General features: G+C 39.2%; 1 protein-coding gene across 1 annotated transcript in view; it reads right to left on the bottom strand.

Moving 5' to 3' along the window:
- Positions 1 to 23,115, bottom strand: part of TG (thyroglobulin) — a 156,901-nt gene that overhangs the window by 70,139 nt on the left and 63,647 nt on the right. Inside the window, exons 35-39 of the mRNA XM_048049740.2 lie at positions 20,397 to 20,462; positions 9,533 to 9,667; positions 8,268 to 8,432; positions 6,513 to 6,735; positions 2,967 to 3,060 (exon numbers count right to left, since the gene is read on the bottom strand). Coding sequence (XP_047905697.2) covers positions 2,967 to 3,060; positions 6,513 to 6,735; positions 8,268 to 8,432; positions 9,533 to 9,667; positions 20,397 to 20,462 — 683 coding nt within the window. The remainder of the gene's footprint in view (positions 1 to 2,966; positions 3,061 to 6,512; positions 6,736 to 8,267; positions 8,433 to 9,532; positions 9,668 to 20,396; positions 20,463 to 23,115) is intronic.

Genomic DNA, 23,115 nt, shown 5'->3' with positions numbered 1-23,115 from the left:
TGATGTCAAGCCTGCTCTGTCCCCTCAGCTCACCACGGTTAAGCTTGAGTTTGGAAATAGGCATTTCCTGCATGTCCTCATCCTGCATAACACCCTGACCTCCAGCTGCCCTGTAAGGCATATATTACAGTATGCTGGGCAACTTTACTCAATGCTGTACTGAAGAAAAGATAAGAAAGCTGAAAACAAGAGAAAAAAGTTAGAGGGAAAAACAAAGCCTGCTGTAACATGCATGGAGCAATTTAGGGGAAGATGCAGCACACGGGCTGTACCCTGTGCTTGGAAGTAGCATCATCCCCATTTTTAGTTTGCATGGAGCAATGACAGACCCCTCTCCTACATAAAGGTAAATTTTCTTGAAAAATAATTTGAGCTTTAGTCCCAAGGGACTGCAGTGTCAGATCTCATGAATTTGGGCATTTTGGATGAAGGCTTCTTAACATGACTGCCTTCCCATTTCATTAGCCATTTTAACAGCATAACACAAGTATTTTTATGCTGTAATTGAACTGTGCCTCAGAGAATGAGATATTTCATATCTCTCTCTGTATATATTTGGTAGCCTATATATATATATATACACACACACATATTTACTATACATTAGCTGCTGGAAAATTTATTTTGAATGCAAGTAGATTTCCTCCAGGTTCTCAACCAAAATTCAAGCAAGCACTGCAATTAAATCTATGAGGTGGATAAGCTATCAAGGCAGAAGAAACCCATGGCCTTAACTAAAGCCTGCTGACTTCTGCTGCAGCTTCTTCACCCACCATCACTTGGTTACTAACTCAGATGGAGCACCACTAGTGGCAGTGCAAGGCTCCAGTGTTACCCATTAGCAGCTGGGCTGAGCAGGGCCACCATGGTCCTCACAGACAGGCCATGGTTGCCACATGGCTACTGCTCAGCACAGCATTTTGCTTGGTACTTAGAGATGAAATGCAGACAGACGCACTTTGAGGTGTAAAATCTGTGCAAAGACTTCCAGCTGGGACACGGTCAGATGCCTCCTGCTTGCTTAGCTAGCAGGGGATTTCTTCTGGGGAAACCGGCAGCCCTGCTGCAGTCCCGTGCCTGCAAGGGCTTAGGCTACACGTGCTACCCCTCAATGGGGAGACAGGCTGCAAGTCAGCTCTAAATCTTTAGGCTAAGGCTTTATGACATTCAGAACCATCTTCTCTGTCCTTCTGTAGAACACTTAATGAGCGATAATTAATGCAGGGATCGATATGAACCAGGCAACCTGCAGTGCTTTTAACAGTCTACAATATCGCTCTGTAAGGAATTGAGTGCACAAGAGAAGATGCAATAAGGATGGGCATAACATATGAGGTGGACAGGAGAAGGGGAGAGGTTATGGTTTCTCTTCTTATTTAGTGAAGAGTTTCAAGCCTTAATCTTGCATTTGAAGCCTTTGCACACCAAGCTGAAATGCAGCTTTGCTCTAATAGTGTGACAGGTGGTAATGGTTATAGGCGGAAAAAAGTACCTCAGGAGTGCCAGTTTTATTTGGAAGGTTGTGTGGTACACGTAGCTATGGAAGCAAAATGAGGTGATGTTATTCGTCTTCTCCAGGGCTTGACACTTAAAGAGTCCTTTGGTGGCAGGGAGTAGTGCCCAGACTGCGCTCTTGCTCGGGCTCAAAATGCTACTGAATGACCTCCGCATTTGCTGCTCTCCAGGAGATTTTATATTTGATATTTACTAGCAATTTAACTTTCCATGAGCTGAAAATATAAAATTATAGCTCTCCATATGCGAGTTAAAAATGGAGCTCGCCACAAAAAGAAACAGGAAAGTGCCATGCCTTTTGCTCCCAGCTACTTCTGCAAAAACAGAGGTTTTGGTTCTCTCTTAGGCTAGACTTACACATGTGAAACAGTGACTTGACCAGACCTGCTTCTACCTCACAACTGTACAAAAGAGAGAAGGGATTAAGTCCACATTACTGCTAACGAGAACAGAAATGCCTATTTATTCTATCAGATGGTAGAAAATACAGTGCTCTCAAATAAGCTAAGTGGAGATGGCAAACTGCCTGGGACAGTGACCCGATGTTTTCAATAAGCAGTGACTGCACTCGACACAAAATGACAGTCTGGGGCTGCAGGGAGAAAATAGTTGGTCTTGCTAGTGATTAAACGGGTCTGCACTTGACTGCGCTCTGTTGTCAGCTCAGTAGCTAGACAAGTTCTTTCCAGACACACAGTATGACAGACACACACGTTTCTGTCACCTTCCGAAAATGACTGCTACTACAGAAATAAAAACCCCATTCCTGTACTCTGGGCCTACTCTTCAATGGGATTCACATGTTATTCAGTGTCCTTCGTCCCAGTCCCAGGGATTTGGCCAATCATCTAAGTCTGGCTCTAACTTGAAATTTTATTTTATATCTGTTTAGAATGAGAAATTCAAGCGTTTTCACACAACAATTTCTCATATTGCATCATTAACCCAGTCATCTTTGAAAGATCTGTTTTTATGCTACGTGGGCAGGACACAAATTTAGCATTGCTTGCTACCCTCATTCCTCACCAGAGCCCCCATGGATGCAAGTAGGGAATGGTAAAGATGAGGAGAAAAACCACCTTGTGCTGCCACTCACACGGTGGTAAGTGTTGGTGTGACGTGTTATTGTCCATGGGACAAACAGCACCATTTCAGGGACATTTCTGTCCCTTCTTTCTCCTCCTTTGCTGCCACTTTCCTCTTGTGTTTTGTTTCCCTTTTTGTCTCTCATTTCTAGCCTTTTAATTTTCTACCCTCCTCATTACCCAACACAGCTAAGTGAAAGCCCATAGGGAATAGGTTTGCACCAGTAAAAACATCAGAGTGTTTAATTTAACTTTGCAGTGCTTTGTGAACATCCCATGAAAAACATTCATTCATGCCAATTAAAAGTGCTCTGAAAAGAGACAACGCTTAGCTACAAAAAAAAATTCAACTCGTCTCCTACTTACTGTGGTGACAGGAACAAAGACATTAAGATATAAGCAGTCTTCACTGACAGAGTACGACGACGCCTCTCCATCCCCTGGCTGCCAGCAAGTTGACCTGCAGACACAGATTGAGAAAATTGCAACAAAAAGTCTTGTACTATTTCTCCACTGCTGCTATTTCATTATATTTTGATGGATTGTTTAAATTCACAAAAAATCTTCAACTTTGTAGATCTAAATCACATTTACAATTATGCCCCCTTACACCTCAGAAAGAAATAGGCAGGTTGGTATACAGATGTACAAATACAAATCAAACAATCAACATCAAAAAAGACGTATTTTTATGACCGTAATCCTTCCCTAGGAATCCAGAACCATTTTTAAAAGATTAGGACTTGACAATAAGCCATCAGAAAACCCACTTTTAATAGCCCATGCTTTAAACTGCAGAAAATTGCCCCCAGAAAGAGAAGTTCTCCTGAGGTAGACTGCACACCGATGTAATCCACTCTTTTGCTCAAATGCTTTTTTTTTTTTTTTTTTTCCCTAATGGTCTGTAGCCTACATATGTGAAAATATGGTAAGATTAAAATTTTAAATCATTTTTAAAAATCTGTTTGTCCAGCAATGTTAAAATAGCCTTTCAACAAGAATTCAGCCAGCTGGCCACATGCAGAAAATCATTTTCCAGCCACCATCCATATGATATTCATATGCTGAAGATCACTCCACAGCACGAAGCAAGTGGATGACTTTTGCAGTCTAAATGCAAGCTATTTTGAAGCCAGTTCCATCTCCTTCACAGACGTATTTATATCACATAATGAATCATGTAAAAGTGTCATAAATTATTAGGGAAGGAGCCAACAAGAGGCTATGGAAAAGTCAGTAGTATCTCACAGAATTATTTCTAATCGTTATTTTTGATTCCCTTGTAAAATGTCATACTGAAGGTGGAATTTAATAGAAAATTACAAGGAAAAGGACAAGCTTTAGTTTAATTCTACAAAGTCTTCTATAAGGGAGATTCTCAGGAAGGTGATGTCACTCAATGACTCTCACACTGCCATAGAGAAGCACCTATCTCCAACCAAAACTGCTCAAGTCATTTTAGGCAGACGAAATACAAATCCCCAGGTAGGACCCCAGCCAGGATGACCAGTCTTGTGCTATTAATTGCACAGTGTTCCACAGTGCAGCAGAACTCATCACCTGTGCTTTTTTGGCATCTCATCAGGAGTCCCAGCACTTCCAGCTCCCAGGACCAATTCATGCCAGGACTGACTCCAAGGAAAGGCTGCCACCTGCTGAGGCAGGTCCACAGCTTTTCCAACAGCTGCACATTTTTATTTTTTATTTTTTGGAAGTCTTTGATCAGGTCCAGGTTGGTAAACAAATATTTCTCTTTTGTCAGTAATGGCAATATTCTAACATGAATTTCTTGTACAAAAATATTGTGCAACACTGATATACTCAGAAATAAATTTTTCAACACTTTTTATACACATAGATGCTGAAGTACCTCTAATTTCCAAGCTAAGCTCAAATATATATGTTTTTACATCTTAAATAAATAATACAAGAAAATGGCCACGTGTTCCACTGGCCTAAGGAAGCACTGGGAATTTAATGGATAGAAGCAGACTAACCAAGGTCCCTAAACTGCTCCTCACTGCAACACCAGGCATCTTCTTCAGAGAGACCACGTAGGCAGATGAGTCTTACCAAAGTCCTGGCAGACACCACGGTGTGTCTGCATGCACAAAGAGCTGATGGTGCATGTGTTAACATAACCGTGCAGCTGAAGAAACAAAAGGCCATGGTCTCACCAGATCCCTCCAACGTACACAAGGCTGTGTGCCTACTGTGGTTATGCTGTTAACACCCCCACAACTCAGGTGCAACCTGAAGGATGAGACCACCAAAGGGCAAATGCTCTTTCAGCTCCCCACGATAAGGTTGTAGCTCTTTTCACTCAGTCACAGGATTTACTAAAAACCTCTGGTGACAAGTCCTGAGCAGTGGAGGGACCGAACAGTTTCCATGTCTCTTAAATCTGTAGCCTCATCAGGGTGTGTTTCCACCAAAGCAGGTGGTGGTTTATGTCAGGTCTGCAGAGTGCCATCCTCCAAGCTCCCTTGTAAAATCTCTCTCTTTCTTAAGCAAGTAAGCTCTTGGCCAGATCTGCTAGCTCAAGTAGCTTGTCACTGACTACATAAGCATGCCTCTTGGTACAGGGATTTGAGCAGGACTGCATGGCCAGCTGTGGCTAGAAGGATAACAGAATCTCAGTAGACCTCAGGTTAGTATTCGCTGTCTTGGAAGCACTCTGGTCACTAAAGCTCAGCTCTCAGCCCTGACTTCTGGAATCCCCTCTAAAAAAATGTCCACCGAATCCTTCCATCTGCTTCTCTCCTTTTCACTGTTTTGCACCTTCAGTCTCCTGTGTCTTGTTTTTTGTTTTTGTTTTTTTATTATTATTTTTTTCCCTTGCAGCTCTTCACTCTTCAAGCCTGCTAGGGAACAGTCAGCTTTTTAACTGATAGGAATGTGATGAGCTATCAGCTCTCTTGTATCAACTTCCTGTGTACGTGTACAGCATAGCTTGCTCAGGAGTGTTTCATATGCTCTGTATTTTGCTTTCTATTAGATGCACCATGAGAAAGACCCTTGTTCCTAGCTATTGCTGCATTTCTGTTTGCTTTTTTTTTTTTTCTTTTTGTTTTTAATCCACAGTCCTGACACATTCCACAGTGGATATATTTTTAGTAGTGTCGCTCAAACCATGTTTTCTTTCATCAAGAAATACGCAGTCACAATTTGTCATTTTGGTTTACCAAAGCAGCAATGTTCAGACCCATATCATAAGACTAAATGAAACACAAACATGCACACAAATGCCATTTCCATAGAGTGCCTCCAACCTAAACTCTGTAAAGCAACTGAGCTGTGGTGTCTGTATAGCCCTGAAAGGCAGGGCTAACCACCAGGAAACATGCGACACAGGGACTTTGGAGAAATTTAGCCCTTCCATTAACATGGTTCCTATGTCTTATTTCCTCTTAATGCATTACATAAAATGTTCAGAGCTTCAGTACTTCCAGCAGTTTTTGGACAGAAAAGTCTATCTGAGTCCTGACCTAGATAAAACAAAGCTGAATATATCTTCATTAGACCCACAGCTTCTGGTTAAACCAGCATTAAAGTGCCCATTTGATTCAATACTCTACAAATTTATAGCTTAGCAGGACCAAAATATACTTCTTTGAATATAATACGTACTCAGAATTAAACTGAATTGACACTATACAGTATGTATGGAGTTATGCATAGGTTCAAGTGAATGTACTAAAAGTTGTCTTTTTTCTTGAGTTGTTTGCATGTGTTACCATATAGATAGAGAAATTATTCTTTTTGCTAAATGTAGTCCCAAAGTTATATTTATCTGTATGCTACAGGTTCTTTTTGCAGGAAAGAACATGAATAACTTGATCATGACTCCAGCTCCCTTCCTACACCTGGGTGAAACAAGTGCTTCTGCAGATGCTTACGGGACTTCCTTACCGAGCCACAGTAGCGTTCCAGGTTTGCACCCAAGCAAACGGCTCTGGAGGATTGAAGCGCCTCTCTGCAAGGGGAGGTGCAGCATAGGGAATCCCAAGGAACTGGCTGATATTTCTCCACTCTGAGCCGATGCGCGCCACCTGGGATTTGCCGATCAAGTCTCCATGGGATGGAATGTACACGGATGGGGTTAAATCCGATTCAGAGACGGGGAGGAATAAATCTGTTGGGGGGTGGCGAGGAACAAAGGAAAAAATCATTCACTTATTGAAGTTAGCACTGTTTCAGAAATGAAAATGAACAGTTTTAAATTCAGGCAAATGGAACTGAGTGTCTAATTCACTTTGGTAAATGGAGCACAGATAAATTTATGTTGTTCTCTCCCTGTAAAATACTTCATACTGTGCTAGATGCTAGCTACTGGATACAGACATGCAACTAATGTGCTTTCCAAACACTTTCTCAAACATTTCTTCCAGGTAAGATATCACATTAGTATATATACCTAAGAATTTTTACGAAAAAAAAAGGGCGATTTTCAGATTCTTCCTCACTCCTAACTCTAAAAAACAAGACACTAAACCTCTAAATATTTATTTCAGGTCAGAGAGAAGAAAGATTATTATTCGCTTGGGCTGTCACCAGGACAGATTTGCATTTCAGTCTCCTTATTTTTTAATTGCAGAAAATTAAGAAATATTCCTCAGTTTCATCTATTTTGTTTTAATATATAGATTATATCAACCATTGTCCATATATACAAAAATAAAAAGAAATTTTTCCTTAATGCCTTTTCTTAAAACAAAGCTAAGTGATACCTGGTATTATTCCACTCTCAAAACAATTATTTGATAGGCAGGAACCAAATTTTAAAGCACATGACTAAAGATAAAACTGTTCATAAATACACCCAAGCTAGCTTTTGAAACTCAGTCTGTGATTCTGTTTCATTTGATAATGATAAATCCCTTTTTCTCTCACTGAGTTTGAACCTAGAATCTTCTCATTGATTGTCAGTTCTTCACAGAAACCTTGGTGAGCAGAAAGAAAATATTTCTTCCATTTCCCCTTACTGTTACCTGGTTTCTCATAAAAGAAATAATCAGTGTTATACCAGAAGAAAGCATTTAAAAATATCAGGGAAAAAACAAAACAAACAAAAAACAAACAAAAAAAAACACAGAACTTAGAGCTCCAAATATGTACATAGCTAAACAACAAAACATTTAGCTGTCCAGACAACTTCTATTTTTCTCTGAAACTATTTTCAGTTATGTAAAAATATTAGTTGAACTTGAGTTTTTTGGGGGCGTTATTGTTGTTATTGTTTTCCTCCAGAAATGGTCCTTAAGACTTTCAGTTAACAGTGGGTTTTCAACATTCTTTGTGTTATTCACAGATTTTTAAAAGGAGGAACATAAAGAAACAGCGACTGTAGATGACAAGGAAGGAGCTTGACTTTCATTAATTTTTTTTGGTTGGATGGCTGGTTTTATGATTCTCCACTTTCCAAAACCTCTTGTATAGACTAAACTATTTTATGCCTCAGCGAGTAACATTTTTTTAATAAAATCTATTTGAGGACATTTTTCCGACCTGTTTAGCTATAATTCCACTAAAACAGCAATGGACACCTGTCCAGGAGACTTCCATAATTCTTTATGTTTACTGAGTATTTCCTTACACTCTCATTCACAAGAATTGTGCTCAGGCCACCACCATTGAGTTCCTTCCATAACCTTAACCTGCTCTTACCTTGTCTCCTGTAGACGTATGTAGCTGGCTCTTTGAGTAAAACCTGACAGCTGTGCCCTCGCAGGCCATGTAAACATATCTGCGTATCAGGGTAAAAAAGGCATCTTATTGCTGAAGGCTCGATTTCCAGTGTAACAACTGTACACGTCTGGTTCTTTGAACATGCTGTGAGGTGAAACATGAAGAGACAGAGCAAACAAAATGTGTTCTCAAAGTGTTTTGTATGACATTTATGAGATGCTTAAAAGAAAGGTTTCACAACAGGTCAAGCAACAAGGATATGACTTAATTCTAAAGTATAGCAATGGGAGATAAAATGTCCCCATAATTCCCAAACTTTTTCCAAAATAGCCAGAGGTTATATCGGCTTTAAAATCGAGCATTGCTGCAAGAGAACTGCTTTCATGGGTTTAAGGGAAGAAAAAAATCTTCTAATAAAGTACTGAGAATCTCAACTGAATTCTTACTGTCTCCAGGGAGCCCCCAGTGAAGGTTTCAGGATAAGAAAAATGACCCTCTTGCTCAACCTACCTTGTACTTTGTTACTGGAAAAGGAAAAACAAAAGTTACACTGCTCACCCTTATAAGATGAGGACCATTTACTGCAGAATGTGATATTATGAGGATGATCTTCACAGAACTATCTTCTGTACTACATGGGAGCAATAACTTGACTTTTTCTTGTTTCTATCCTTCTGCGGTATTTGAGGATTTGACATTTATAAAAAACTAAAGCACTCTGCTCTCTAGCCAAACTCCTGATTAAAGAAACTCCCTTTGTTGTTTCTACAGTCCAACCCGTGCTTCATCCCAGCTCTCAGTTAACCTGCCCTCACACGCTATAGCTACAAGTTACTTTATATAATGGTAGATGCTTCTACCATCTGCCTCACTCCTGTGTCCAGTTACACAATAGTATCCCTTAACTATTCTTTAAAAAATAATGGCATCACCCCTTAAATCATTTGCTATTGTATTCTCCAAATTGCCCAGTGCCTGAAGAAGAGCTCTCTGTGCCAAAGAGGTGTCAAAATCATCCAATCACTGTATGGCATTTTATGTTTATTGTAACTTTCATTAGATAAACTGTTTAAGTTCCTACTCTAAAATTCAAAACCACTTTGACGGTCTTTAAAATAAGTAAAACGAGTATTTCTGTGTTGGTAGGGGGTTGAGGGGAAAGAGGGGTAAGGGAGGAAATATTCTTAGTGTTCCATTCTCATTACCCAACATGCTCTGTAAAGCTATGGTGATCTGTTTCTTACCAGATAGACAAAAGTCTTTGGCAGTGGCAAAGTCATTGGATATATCCCTGCTTACTTGCACAACTTCAAAGTTGGAGATAGGTGAATCCACGAGAACAGAGGTTGCATTTAAGGATTGCCATATATCCAAATACTCTGTAAAATTAATTGTATAAAGAATAATAACTAGAAAATAAATAAAATAAAATAAAATAAAATAAAATAAAAATAAAAATAAAAATAAAATAAAATAAAATAAAATAAAATAAAATAAAATAAATAAATAACAGAGGAAAATAATATAGAAGTAAAAGCACTGGGAAGTTCTCCAGTGAGCGATTTTCACCTTTCATTGCACCAACAGGGAATAAAATAAATATAAAATTAAATGGCTTCCGATTGACTAGATGGTCCTGTCAAATTTGCAGAAGTAATGTACAGTTAGGTTTACAAAGGTATTCAGTTACTAAGGAGGTAAACTGGGAGCAGTTCTGTCCAGGACTTATGCACGCAATTCCCAGTGATTTACATAAAAGGTATCTGATCAAAACTTACAGGTATAATTACGTTAAAGGGCACAGGTCCTAATGCTGCCACACAAGTGCCAGAGCAGGCACAGCACCTAACTCCTTTGAAAGCAAGTGGACATTCTGCATGTGACGGGGCACTACCAGAACGCCAAGCAAACATCCAAATCTATATCTAAAACAGGAGCTTGTGTCCTAAGGTAGTCTCAGTCCTGATCACCTACAAGGTAGGTGTCTACATCTTAGTTAATTACACAAGACTCCTTTTATTGTGAGGAGGAACAGGTAGTTTTAGGATACAATAGCTCCATCCTGGTTTAGATGTCCATGATGTCTGTAGAGGGAACCTCACTTTAATAGCTGAACAGAGATGTCTGTGTTGCCTGTATACATCTACATTCAAACAACAAGTCCTGACCTTACAGACTAAGTGAAAATAAGACAAGAGTTTTTGCAAATGTTATAGTTCATCTTTTCTTCCTTTACAAATGATCAGCAAAACTCCCAGAGAAGGACGTGCAATTTTCACAGATTTACAGGGGTTTCTTTTTAAAGCCACAAGGATTATTTTGATCATTTTAGTTTGATTTCCTAGACAGTTAAATTAAATTCTATGAACTGTTCTAATGTCACATAACAGCTACATAATTAAAATTTCATTCCATTTCATGTAGATACGTTTATATACACATGTATATATATACACAGACATGCATATTCACAAATGCACATGTACATATACATATATATGAACATATAGATTGACACTAGTATTCTTCAAATTCATCATATTCTGACTCACAATGAATTTCAAAAGAAAAAAAAAGACAAACATTTTCTCATACAAAAGCAGATAAAATTATCAGCAGGCTTTCAATTTTGTACACAGAAGTCAAAAAAAAATAAAAGAAAGCTCAGAAAAGAAAGTGTCTTTAATTATTTTAGTTCCTCTCATTTCAATGTATTTTAAAAGCCAAAGGGCCCTACAGTGTCCTCCTGAGTCCTAAACAGGAGGTTGGCATTACCCTCTGTGTAACTGTAGGGTGAGGACAGAGCTTAGTCAGCTGCTACCTTGCTATTCTTGGTGAGCAGACCCTGTCCTGTTGCTTCAGTTCATTTACCACACAGATGCAAAAGTTACGATGGTTCATTTCATTAAAGATTTCTTTTAGTCCTGTGAGAAACGGGTACCTTGCAAAGTTTCCTTCCTCTCCTCACAGAGACAGATGTTACCATACCACTCAACACTAAATCTGAAGCTGGGGTCTGAGATTAGAATGGAATGGAATGGTTCAGGTGGAAGGGACCTTCAGAGATCACCAAGTCCAACTGTCTGACCACTTCAGGGCTAACGAAAAGTTAAAGCTTATTAACAAAGTCATTGTCCAAATGCCTCTTGAACACTGGCAGGCACGGGGCATCAACCACCTCACTAGGAAGCCTGTGCCAGAGCCTGACCACTCTCATGGTAATGATTATTTTCCTGATAACCTGAACCTCCCCTGGCTCAGCTTGGCTGTTCCACATGTCCTGTTATCAGCTACCAGGGAGCACCTCCCTCTGCACTTCCCTCCTCAGGAGTTGTGGGGAGCACTGCAGTCACCTCTCAGCCTCCTTTTCTCCTGACTAGACAACCCAAACGTCCTTGGCCTCTCCTCAGAGGGCATCTTCCAGCCCTCTTACCAGCTTTTTTTTTTTACCCTCTGGATGTTTTCAAGGACCTTACTACCCTCTTTATTGTGGAGCCCAGAACTGCACACAATATTCGAGGTGAAGTTGAGCCAATGCTAAATATAGCAGGAGAATTGCTTCTTTTGACTAGCTGGCTATGCTGTGCTTCATGCATCCTAAGATGTGGCTTGCCCTCTTACACCATCAGGGCTGTGGCATGGACTCCCTGCAACTTGGAAATCCTGGTGTTGACATACTTTTCCAGCTGATGAGAACCAAGACCGAAAACAGACCCCAGAGAAGCCGGGTTGTATCGTTTCTTGAGCAAATAGGCAAAGAATAACAAGGAGTAAATTAGATTTGGAAAATATTTTTTTCCAAATAATTCATGAAAACACAGGGGAACTGCCACAAACTAGGGCTCTACACTGATGCTATAACTCTTTGCTTTTGCAAGAAAAATCCTTCCCGAGGTAGTGTAAGCCTGAAGTAGTAAGGAGGCAATGACCCTGCAGTCAGAGCTTGACTGGTGCAACAGACCTACTGCATTTAATTATTTTATTCCTCTACGATAAGTGAATAGTCCATGCTCAAGAACAGAGCGGTTTTAATCACGTGGAAATTACTACATTCCATATTGTCAGTGGGTTCCCTGTTTTAAAACACGTTGAGTGACTCATTTTCAGAAAAAAATTAACATGATTATCAATACAACAAATTATGTTTTTACATAAGAGCAATGTTGCAATCTTGCATGTTGTACAATACTAATAATCAAGGTCCTACTGCTGGAACAAGTAAACTCTCTAGGTTCAGACAGAAGGCTTCATATTACTGATTTTGGTTCCTTGGGAAAAAAAAAATAAATAAATATCTGGATTTCTTTGAAAATCAGCAAGCCTGGGTGCATCAGTGGTTTTGGAAGATATTTCAACAGACTAACTCTGATCCCATAGCTTTCCTGACTCACCAAATGACCTTAGATAATGTTATGTAATCTTAGTATGCCTCAATTTGCCCATATGTCAAACATTCAGAAGCATTCTTTCTAAGCTAAATTTACATTTCCTGCTTCTGTGTTAAAATATTTTTATTTTATCCCTTTATGTGGGATAGAGCCAAATTAATAACATTTATTTTAAACGTACATAAAGACACAATGACCACTTTCCAGCCCATGCTAGACACAGATCAGTGATTGTTCATGATGTGAACATCAACAGATCATTCACTCATACCTAAAATGTAATTTCCTTTGCTTATTCTTTGCCCTGAATCTCACAGGGGCGACCCTTGCAACCTCCTACTATCCATTGCGAGCTTTCTATTCATTTGCACTCTTGCTCCTGGAGGGAGCACTCATAATCTCAGACCAGATTCATACTGATGACTTCTAGCGTTGCCCCTTTCCAATCTTCTGGCCCACTGACCCCAGATGCAGATAAATGCAGAAAGACTAATGCTTGTTTTGATGATAGAGCAGGGCTCTTTGATCCAGAGGCATCCATGGCACCACCGGGGGCAGATACTTGTTGCAAGAAGACATTTTACCCATCGGTTGTTTCCTTCCTCCCTTTCCCCCATCTAGCAGCAGATACAGCAATGCCCACAGGCCATGCACACCCACTTCATTATGTGGACAAAACAGAGCTTTTCACACAGCTGACCTAAACTTGCCTCATATAGAAGCTGCTTTCACAAGGCATACAGCTTCAGTCTGGCACTGCCGTACTGAAAATGCATAATGCACCTGATGGGCTGGAACACATTTCTGGTTTATATATAGGTTCAGCTCTGCCCTTCCAAACCACTTTTTGGCAATTGCTTTGATTGGATAATTGCAGTACTCTGAATCCAGCCAGCCCTGTAACTTTTATTGCAAAATTATAAATGTCCCATAAAGAGAACTTCTCTCTTCCAGATGTTCTTGTTTGGATAGGCAAGGTTTAAGACTGGATTTGCAAAAGGACTCACACTGGTCTTACTCTCTCCCCACTCAAGTCAGAGGATCACAAGACTGAAATAGAGTTCCTGGGGGCACAGAGTCCAGCCTCCCACTGTCACAAGCAATTACATTGCAAAATCCCCTTCATAAAGTCAGAAAAAGCTTCATCACTGACTGAAGTGAAGGCAAAAAAGGGTTAGTTCTCAGTTTGCTGGAAAATCTGACATTTCATACAAGGAAACAGAGATACAGAAGTGCAATAATATAAGTTAAATTTAGAAGAAAATTCATGAACGTGAGGAGATACATAAGTCAGACTAGGTTAACATGAAGTTAAGGAGGTACATAAATCAGATCTTTGGGTCTACTACGCCTGATTTATTTTTGAAGATAAATTCTGATCTTAATTCTGAAGTTTGTGAGCCATATTTAATAGCTTGGACTTAAGTCAAAAACATGCTCACAGACTGAACTCAGTGCTTTATATCCTTAGAATTCAGAGGGTTTATTTTCCAGTGAAGGCTGCTACCCTGTCTGTTTAGCAACAATCTCTAGAAACCGTGCATTGCCAACTCAGAGTGGACCTGCAGACAATATAATTTTAACATATAGTCGCTTCCCATTTTTGTCAGTCCACTGAGATTTGAATAATTCAAAAGGAGTCATTTTCTTAAAACTACCGCATAATAACTATAATCACACTTCAGACAAACATGTTCTGAACTAACAAATGAGTTATTTATGGCCTTTAGAGGCAAGCAATTGTGCTATGCTGATGTGAAATGCAAACTTTCTCCCTCCTTCGGTACTGCCAATTATAGCAAGTGGTATAGAACAGTAATATAATAATATAACTGTACCAGATATTTATCTAGGTTTAAAATAAACTGTTTAAAAAGGTTAAAATCCTCTTAGTTACGAACAATAAAATCAAATTTAAGACCAAAGACAGAATAATTCTACACCAGAGTTCCAATATGCTATACATAGGCACAACAGACCAGTTTCTAGGAATGGATGAAAAAGGCTGTCTGTGTTTCAACACCAAAGACCCCTCTGATACATCCCCAATATTGTGGGGAAAACAGGATAACAAATAATGCTATTAATCATCATCAATATCAATACTTATTAGAGAAAAAAAAAAAAAAAAGAGAGATTTCTTAGAGTCTCCTAGGCAAGACACAAGTTTCTGGGCAAGGTAGTCCAGTACAAGGCTCTCCACCTTAACTGCAAGTAGCTTTCAGATGTTAATCCAAAGAATAATATTCATCTTTGAAGCTTTCAGACTGCTCCAGAGCTCTGCTTCTCTAGGCAGCAGTTGGTCACAAGTCTACTTGTGGTCTCAAGAAAGCCACAGGGAAAAGAAAAGAATGGAAATCTGTTGTCCTAAACCCTCCAAGCTTTCCACCGTCCTCTGTCACCTCACTGAGATTGGTATGGAGCTTCAGGGAGAGTCCAGCTCAGCTGACCGCATGCTACAGCACCTATACTACTGTGAGCATCCCTGTTGAGACTGGAAATACCGTATGTGCTACCCTGATGGGAAATTTATTGTCATGTGGGAAAATCCTGTAGCCACCTTTCAGTCCTGCATCAAGGGAATTATGATAATCATCAAGGGATCACAGAAGGAAGAAACAGAAAGGACCTAACAGATCATGACATCCATATGCCTTGGTGGTTTCTCAACGAATTACTTAATTTGGGCGGAGTGGAAACTGAGCCCATATGATCCCTCCACAGGTTTCGGTATACAGTCTCCGGTCACGTGCAGAGATCAACGGTCATAATCTAGTAGCAGATGCCAGATCTAAGAAAAGTAGCCCTATCCGATTTAAAACTGAAGAATCTGAAGACACAGTCATTAAAGTTTAGATAAAATCTGATAATAAAGTACAAAAGCAAAAATTATACAACAGTCCCATTCCTCCCTTCTGCATACTCATGAATATTTGCAGACTCTTCATTTTAAGGACAAGTAATTTTCTAAAAATCCAGGTAAGAAGGTTCACAGACCCTTTTACTTCTTTCAGTCATAGTTATAAAGACATAAATTTCTTCAGCTCAAACACCTCTGCCAAAGTTGTTTGAACAATAGTACTATACGACTGTAGGATACCAAGTAATATAGGATTTATCTAAAAAAAATAATAATTCTTATCTTTCTGTATCTTCAACTGACTGCAGAAAGTTCCATCTCACATCTAATTATGAGACCTGGCTATTTTGTCATTTACTATAACATTTCTCCATATTCACAGAACTCAGCAGATTTCTTACATACTAGCATCAGTAAACCAAGACTGCAGCATGACTATCTTAGCATTTTCAGCATGGGCAATCTTAAAATAACAGCTGTCCTCCAATCTTTAAAGGTCACAGATCATACCTGAAACTAGCCACATATGGTTCCATACTCACTGTCATCACAGCACATTAGCTTCTTTAGGGGAAAAAATGTTCCAAATGTAACAAGTAGGACTTTCCCAGCATGCTCAATATATGTATTTTTCAAGCATTATTTCTCAGCTAACAGAAACTGTGCAGTAATCACCACACAAGAGCCAGAGCATGCTCTGCTCCATATGATACAGAAATCAAAGTATACAAAACAAAAATTTATTATTTAGTTAAATATAACACATTCTGTTAGATATACTACAGATTAATGATGAATGTGACTTGGAGAGTTCATCCTGATATCAGAAACGGTATTGCAAGAAGACAGGCAAAGGATGAGGAAGCAATAACAAAAAAATCAGGCAAAAGGCACAAACCAAACCTCAGTGTACACCTCGCCTGCCTCCTGGCAGATAGCACTGACTTGCAGGCATGACTTTTGGGCCATAAACATTTCTTCTAAGGAGTGTTCTCTAGCCTGGCTATTCAAGGGAAAAGATGGAGAATTTTGACAGGTTTTTTTTTGTTTGTTTGTTTTTAAATCTAAGAATGACACTTCAACATCTCCAGGGCAAGGAGATTCTACTGGCTCTCCAGAGATGCTCAAATTTGAAGTGACATCCTTCCATAAGGGTAGAAATGGAGAAACTGATATTCAACAATATTGCCTCTGGTGGGATATCCAGAATTCCTCAAAATACCTTCTTACAGATACATAAGCCAGCAAACCACCAAAGTAAAGACAGAAAAGGAGCCAATAGTCCTATTAATTTGAGCTAGAAAAGCTGAGGCATGTGTGAATGTGAAAGAGACCTTTTTTCAGGATGAGTGTTAAAACAGCTTTTCTGTACAATTACTAAGTGAAGGTCCTAGCCAGTTTTCAGATAGATTTAAAGACAACTTGATGAAAGACAGCTTGATCCAAGATGCAAGTCTGCCCATTTCTCCAGCCTGTTGAGGTTCCTCTGAATGCTAGCACACCCATCTGGTCTGAAAGCCATGCTTCCCAGCCTTTTATCATCTGAAAACTCATTGCAAGTTGACTCTAACCCATTGTCCAGGTCATTACTGAAGATTTTAAACAATATTAGCCCCAGGCTTTATTAGCCAGAGGTATAAAAGTGACTGCCCTTCAGCTGAATTTTGTGCCACCGATCACAACTTTGTACCCGGCAGTTCATCCAGTATTTAGTCCACCTCATTGTCCACTTATCTAGTCCCTACTTCACCCATTTTTCCAGGAGAATGTTATGTGAGGTTGCATTGACAGCCTTGCTGAAGTCAAGATCAAGAGCATCCACTGCTCTCCCTTCATACACTTAGACACTCACCTGATCATAGAAGATGATCTGGTTGGTCAGGCATGATCTACCTCTCATAAAACCACACTGACTACTCCCAGGCACCTTCCTATTTTTCACTTATCTGGAAATAGTTTCCAGGATCTGTTGCTCTATCACCTTCCCAGAGACTGAGGTGAGGCTAACTGGCCTATAATTCACTGGGTACTCCTTGCCCTTCTTGAAAACAGGAGTTTGCTTTTCTCCTGGCCTCAGGAATCTCTCCCCATCACCAGGATTTTTCAAAGAGAGTGGCCTCCCAATGACATCAACCAGCTCCATCAGCACGCTTGGATTCATCCCATTAGGCCCAAGGGGCTTGTATGTCCAGCTTGTTCCCTAACCTGATCTTACCCCCCTAAGGGTAACTCCTCCTTGCTTCAGTCTTTCCCCCTGGTCTCAGCCTGGGATTGCTGAAGCTTGGACTTACCAGGAAAGACTGATGTTAAGAAGAAACCAAGTACTTCACCCTTTTCCATATTCCTTGCCTTCAGATCCCATTCAACATCAGACCTGCATTCTTCCTATTCTTTACACTGCCCATAATACTTGTAGAATCACTTCTTGATAAGGCTGTTCCCATTGTTCTATGCTCCTACATGCCTTTAACCCTCTGTCAAGAAGAAAGATGAATAAAACAAGTGAAGCATGTACTTCCCATGAGACTGAAAATGAACCTGCTAATTTGGGTTTCTTCATAACATATCAGACACTGAAAACACGGCAGATTTGGAATGGAGGAGTGCTCTGTACCCCGACTCCAAATGTGGGGAAGCACAGTGCTGGAAACTCTGTCCTGAGCACTGCAAGTTGGATACCAAGAAAGTGAGATAGCCAAATGCATTAACTGTCCTTCAAAATATAGGCTTTACCTGGGTTTCAGTAAACTTGGACTCTACATCAGATACAACATTAAATTAGATATTTCACAGAACCTTCTGGTAAAGTATTCAAATTTAAGTATCTTTCTGATCTTTTGATGGAAAGTTTTCTCTATATATATATGCTTTAATGCACACGCAAAACATACACACAAGAATGTCATTGGACAATGATATTTTCTTACACTCATCATCTGGCTACCACACTCACAGGGACAGTAACAGGGACAGCCACCTGCCTCTTCATGAAAGGCTCTATTGACTTGGGTGGTTACACAGACTTTTGCAAACCACAGACTTCACAAGTTGCTTTGTATTTGGAAAGATGACCTGGAAATGGGTGTAGGAGAAAGGTTTTTACTAAGGGTAAGATGAATACCTAACTTGCTGTGGCTAAGTTCTGGACAGCCTCAAGTGAAAATCAGATAACAGATAAGGCTTAATTTCCTTTAGTGTTACTTAGGTCACTATTTTCCTGCTTAAGCACATAAGAAAAACACAAAAGTAAAATCACAAAATGTGTACTAACCAGAGTGGGAGGAACAAGGCTTTAGTAAAACAGGTTTCTTTTTTTCCCCCAATTTGCAAAGGAATAGAATTGTCCACCCTACATGCTACCCTACTAGCTTTTCCCAGCATTTCTCACACACAAAAAAAGCTTTCTGCCTACTTATAAGAATAGGGGTATTCCTTTTACTACATTAAAGTGATCGTTATAAAAGCAGAAATTCTACTAACAAATACAAATTGTCTGAACACGAACATAACTGGTAATCATAGATAAGATGATAAAATAGTCAATAATAAATTCTGAACTTGATGTTGAAAATGCTTTGCAAATATTAACCACCTCCTGCAAGCCCTGTTGCAGCTGGTTTAAGGAAAAAGAGAAAAACAAGAGAATTAGCAAATTAAAATATTTGTTCACGATAAACAGGTAATTAAGGGCAGAGATGGATGAGACTCTGCAATTTCAGTCTAACCCAAAGATTAAATCAAGTTGTATAATGACTAGTCAACCTGCTTCCTTTCTGTTAAACATAGCATTTAGTAGACATGCTGTGTATTTATGGAAAGGATGCATCAGGGAAGCGTGTAGCTCTTGACAATTTGCATATATTTTTAGGGTGCAATAAACACACAGCCCTGAAAGAGAGCGGTTAAGTTTCATTTATTAAGAGGATCCACCCACTTTTAAAATAACACATGCAAGTATCATAAGATGTACTGCAAGACTGAAATAAGTTTTCTTCCTCATAAAAAAGACAGTACCATAGCAATTTACAGCATCTCTTCAAAAGTGGGACCCAACACATATATGAAATACAACATTTCTTGTTACCCAGTTCTGAATAAACTTTGAGATAATATTCTCACCCTTGTGCAAAACTGTAAACAAGGACTAGAATTTATCATTCTTCTACATCAATTCTAAAGTGGTGCAAGCCTGCCTTAATTTCTGGAGGAATTTTTCCTGTCATCCTCTTGGTTTTTAAACAAAAAGTTTTAAAGGAGAAAACTAGATTCACTAATTTTGTCTTTGCATCTCTACTGCAATTATTTGCATTAATCTGAAAACTCATTGTCACTCCTTCACATTCAGGAAAATCTTCAGCACATATTTACAGCAATTTCTGGCAATTTGTCTAATCTGGCATCCTGCCCTTGCCATCCTGGCAAGCACCAGATGCTTCAGGGAAAATGTTAGAAACCCCACAGCAGTTGACAATAACGCAATAACCAGCTTTTTAGGAGGTTTCCCTTGACAGAGCTTTTCTTCATTGGCCACTGAACTACAGTGTGAACACACACATCCATTGAAAGTCATGTGACATCTGCACCTATAAATGACAAATTTCTTTGCCAATCCTGCCAAATATTTTGGCTTAGTGACCTTATGGCAGTGACCTTGAGATATATTAAACCAGCAGTCAGGCTGGAAAAAATTCTTCCCTATAAATGATACATGACTAATAAAAAGAATACATACAGCACCTGAATGAATAAACTCATGGGAAAAACAACCACCACTTCATTATAGCGTGATTTTTTAGGAAAATGTACAAAATAGAGGATGCATCCAGTGTTTTTTTTGACTTAATACAGGAATACACTTACCAGTTTCTGGCCTGAAAGGTAAACTAACAGGCGGACACAGGTTAGGGATGGTGTTCGTCAAATCAACTAAAAGTAAAAATCACAAAATATATGAACAAAATTGCACTTGAAGGTTTAAAATGTAATCAATACCTCAGTATTCCCCATATCTTTTCCGAGATATGAATGTTGCATCTTCTCACCGTAAGCACCAAGAATAAGAATCTGAGCCTTTTCTGCTATCTAACACTTTTTGTTTATACGTGAAATCAGACATCCCCCAATTTATATATTTATAAACATTCCTACAAACACTTTACAAAATGCAGTTATTTATGAATAACTCATTTCAGTAGTTTTGCTTTTTTTTCCATGCCCTACTCTGTATTCGGTTTCTTGAATCGGAAGAGACATGATATTTTCTGTTTCCTGATTAGCAAACTGGAATTTCTCAAAAGGAGAATTAGGAACAAGGCAGTTTCCAGCAGGAAACTTTTCAAATTAAAATTCAAATAATCATTCATATTTTCCACATATGAAGCTTCTCAGTTGCTAACATTTCCCTTAAACCTTTTGCAATCTTAAATAACAAATAATACCTTGCCCTCATGCAATCATATTATGCAAAACACTTCAACTAATTAAATGAGTTATAAATCCTCTACTATTACCATCCAACAGATGCTGAAGATGAATCTGATTTTTTGTTTGCTTCTTCCACTTTGTATTGTCCATGCATGCAACCAATATAAATGTCTAAATGCTCATGATTTTTACCACTCTCATTGACATTAGGATCCTGGATATAGCCCTAATTCTTCACTATCTCTTTAAAATGCTACCATACATTCACCATTTATTGGACTGCAACCATGACTATACATACCTAGACAAATTGCTCATGAGCAGAGCTGCACACATGTAAACATAACATATTATAAAATGCAGAGACAAGCACTTTCCTACAAGCAGAAGATGGGGACTAAAACTAAAGACCCCACCTCATAATAACTTCCCACTACGTACTGTAAATTCCTCCTTCAGATTTCACTCATTCTCCCTTTCAGCCTGAGTCTTTTTGTTCCTCTTCCTGGTTCCCAGACCCCCAACACACCAGCACAACTGATACAAATTTTTGTCTGCAAATATCTTTATTTGCATACACATCTGTGCCTTGGTGGAAAAACATCTGAACCTTCCTCACTACATAAGGAAACATCACCGTTTCTCCTAACGCTCCCCCTTTTGCATACACCATGGGCTCCTCTTCATCATTCCTCTGTCTGTGAAACAAGAAGCATCCTTTATTTTTAGATGCTTCTTTATCAACGAGAGGAAAAAATATTCCAAGAAGTGCAAGTGGATCTACGCGTCTGCCGACTCATCCTCTTTAGTTTGCCTTTCTACCGCTCTTCACTCTTCTCTCCTAGTTGTGTCTCAGCTCCTCCTGCCCACAGGCTCCTGACATTGTCTACCTTATCTGGGTTGTTGTTTCCCTCCTATCATGCTAGATCCTCAGACCGCCCTTTGCAAGCCCACACATTGAGAATTTAACAAATCCTGTAAGCTTTCGTGACAGCTCCTCAACTCTGTGCTGCACCTTCTCTTTAGCAAGGGTTGCACCACTAGAGGAAGAAATGGATGCTCTAGTGGGCAGAGTGCCACCGTGGGGCTTGAAAAGTTCCAGAAAAAGTTCATATTTCAGAGACTTCCAGTGTGAATTAGGGTTTTATTTAAGTTCCAACACTGAAAAATGCAGTGCATTTCAAGGATATCTGATTTAGCCCTACACAACTTCAACAGGATATGTATTGGGCATTATATACCCACACTATATGCCTCCCCTTTCTACTCAGATATCAAAATTCTTCTCAACTCTACAAGAAATCAGGGAATTTAAAAGCAGTAAAAAAATGCTCCTAATTACTGTCATTTGGCTCAAATTGTCTCCCTGATTCTGCCAATGTCACCAGACCTGCCCTCATGGGGCCTCCCTGCTTCTAGTGGGGTTCATCTATGAGAGGTAGGAAGTCCAGTGTTGTTCAATGGACTGTCCAGCCAACCAAAGCTTTCTATGTGTTTCTTCTCTGATCTCTACAGCACTCATTCCTCTCAGTGTTTTAAACCAGAGACATTTCAGAGTTTCTGAGATTTTTCATCTAAATCATCATTTCGATGTTCCAAAATGTCTCCCACAATAACTAAATAACATTCTCTTATGCCATATTAGGCCAAGTATAGATTCTGAAGCCAAAAAAAAAAAAATCCAAAAAAATAGGAGCTGATGTGATACAGACCTGCACTAACTATTGCAGCCCTCTTCAGAATACCAATTATCTTAATGAACAGTTAAATAGTTGTTCTGAAATGCACATTGCCTCCACCCTATGCTCTGCAAGATGCTATGATGTTTGTTCTGAACTATTCTTTTGCATCAGAGAAACAATAAGATATTTCACTTTGTAAACATCTTTCATTTTCTGCACCCAGTACACAAAAAGATGTTAATCATTAGAATAGTAACTCAAAAAAAGGTAAGTGAAAGCCATTTAGATATTTGCTGTCCATGGAGGTGGTAGCTAGAGAGGACAGGAAAATAAAATTTGTACTTCATCCAAAAATGTCCATTCTGCAGATACCATGGTTACTGCTACGGACAGTCTTCAGTTTGTGCTCAGTTCCAACATGGAATGTGATGAATTTTATATAGGTGTATATACATATATTGTTCTCTTAGCGC

The sequence above is a fragment of the Anser cygnoides genome, chromosome 2 (assembly GCF_040182565.1).
Source record: "Anser cygnoides isolate HZ-2024a breed goose chromosome 2, Taihu_goose_T2T_genome, whole genome shotgun sequence".
Lineage (NCBI taxonomy): Eukaryota > Metazoa > Chordata > Aves > Anseriformes > Anatidae > Anser > Anser cygnoides.
This window is presented reverse-complemented; position numbering and strand designations above follow the sequence as displayed.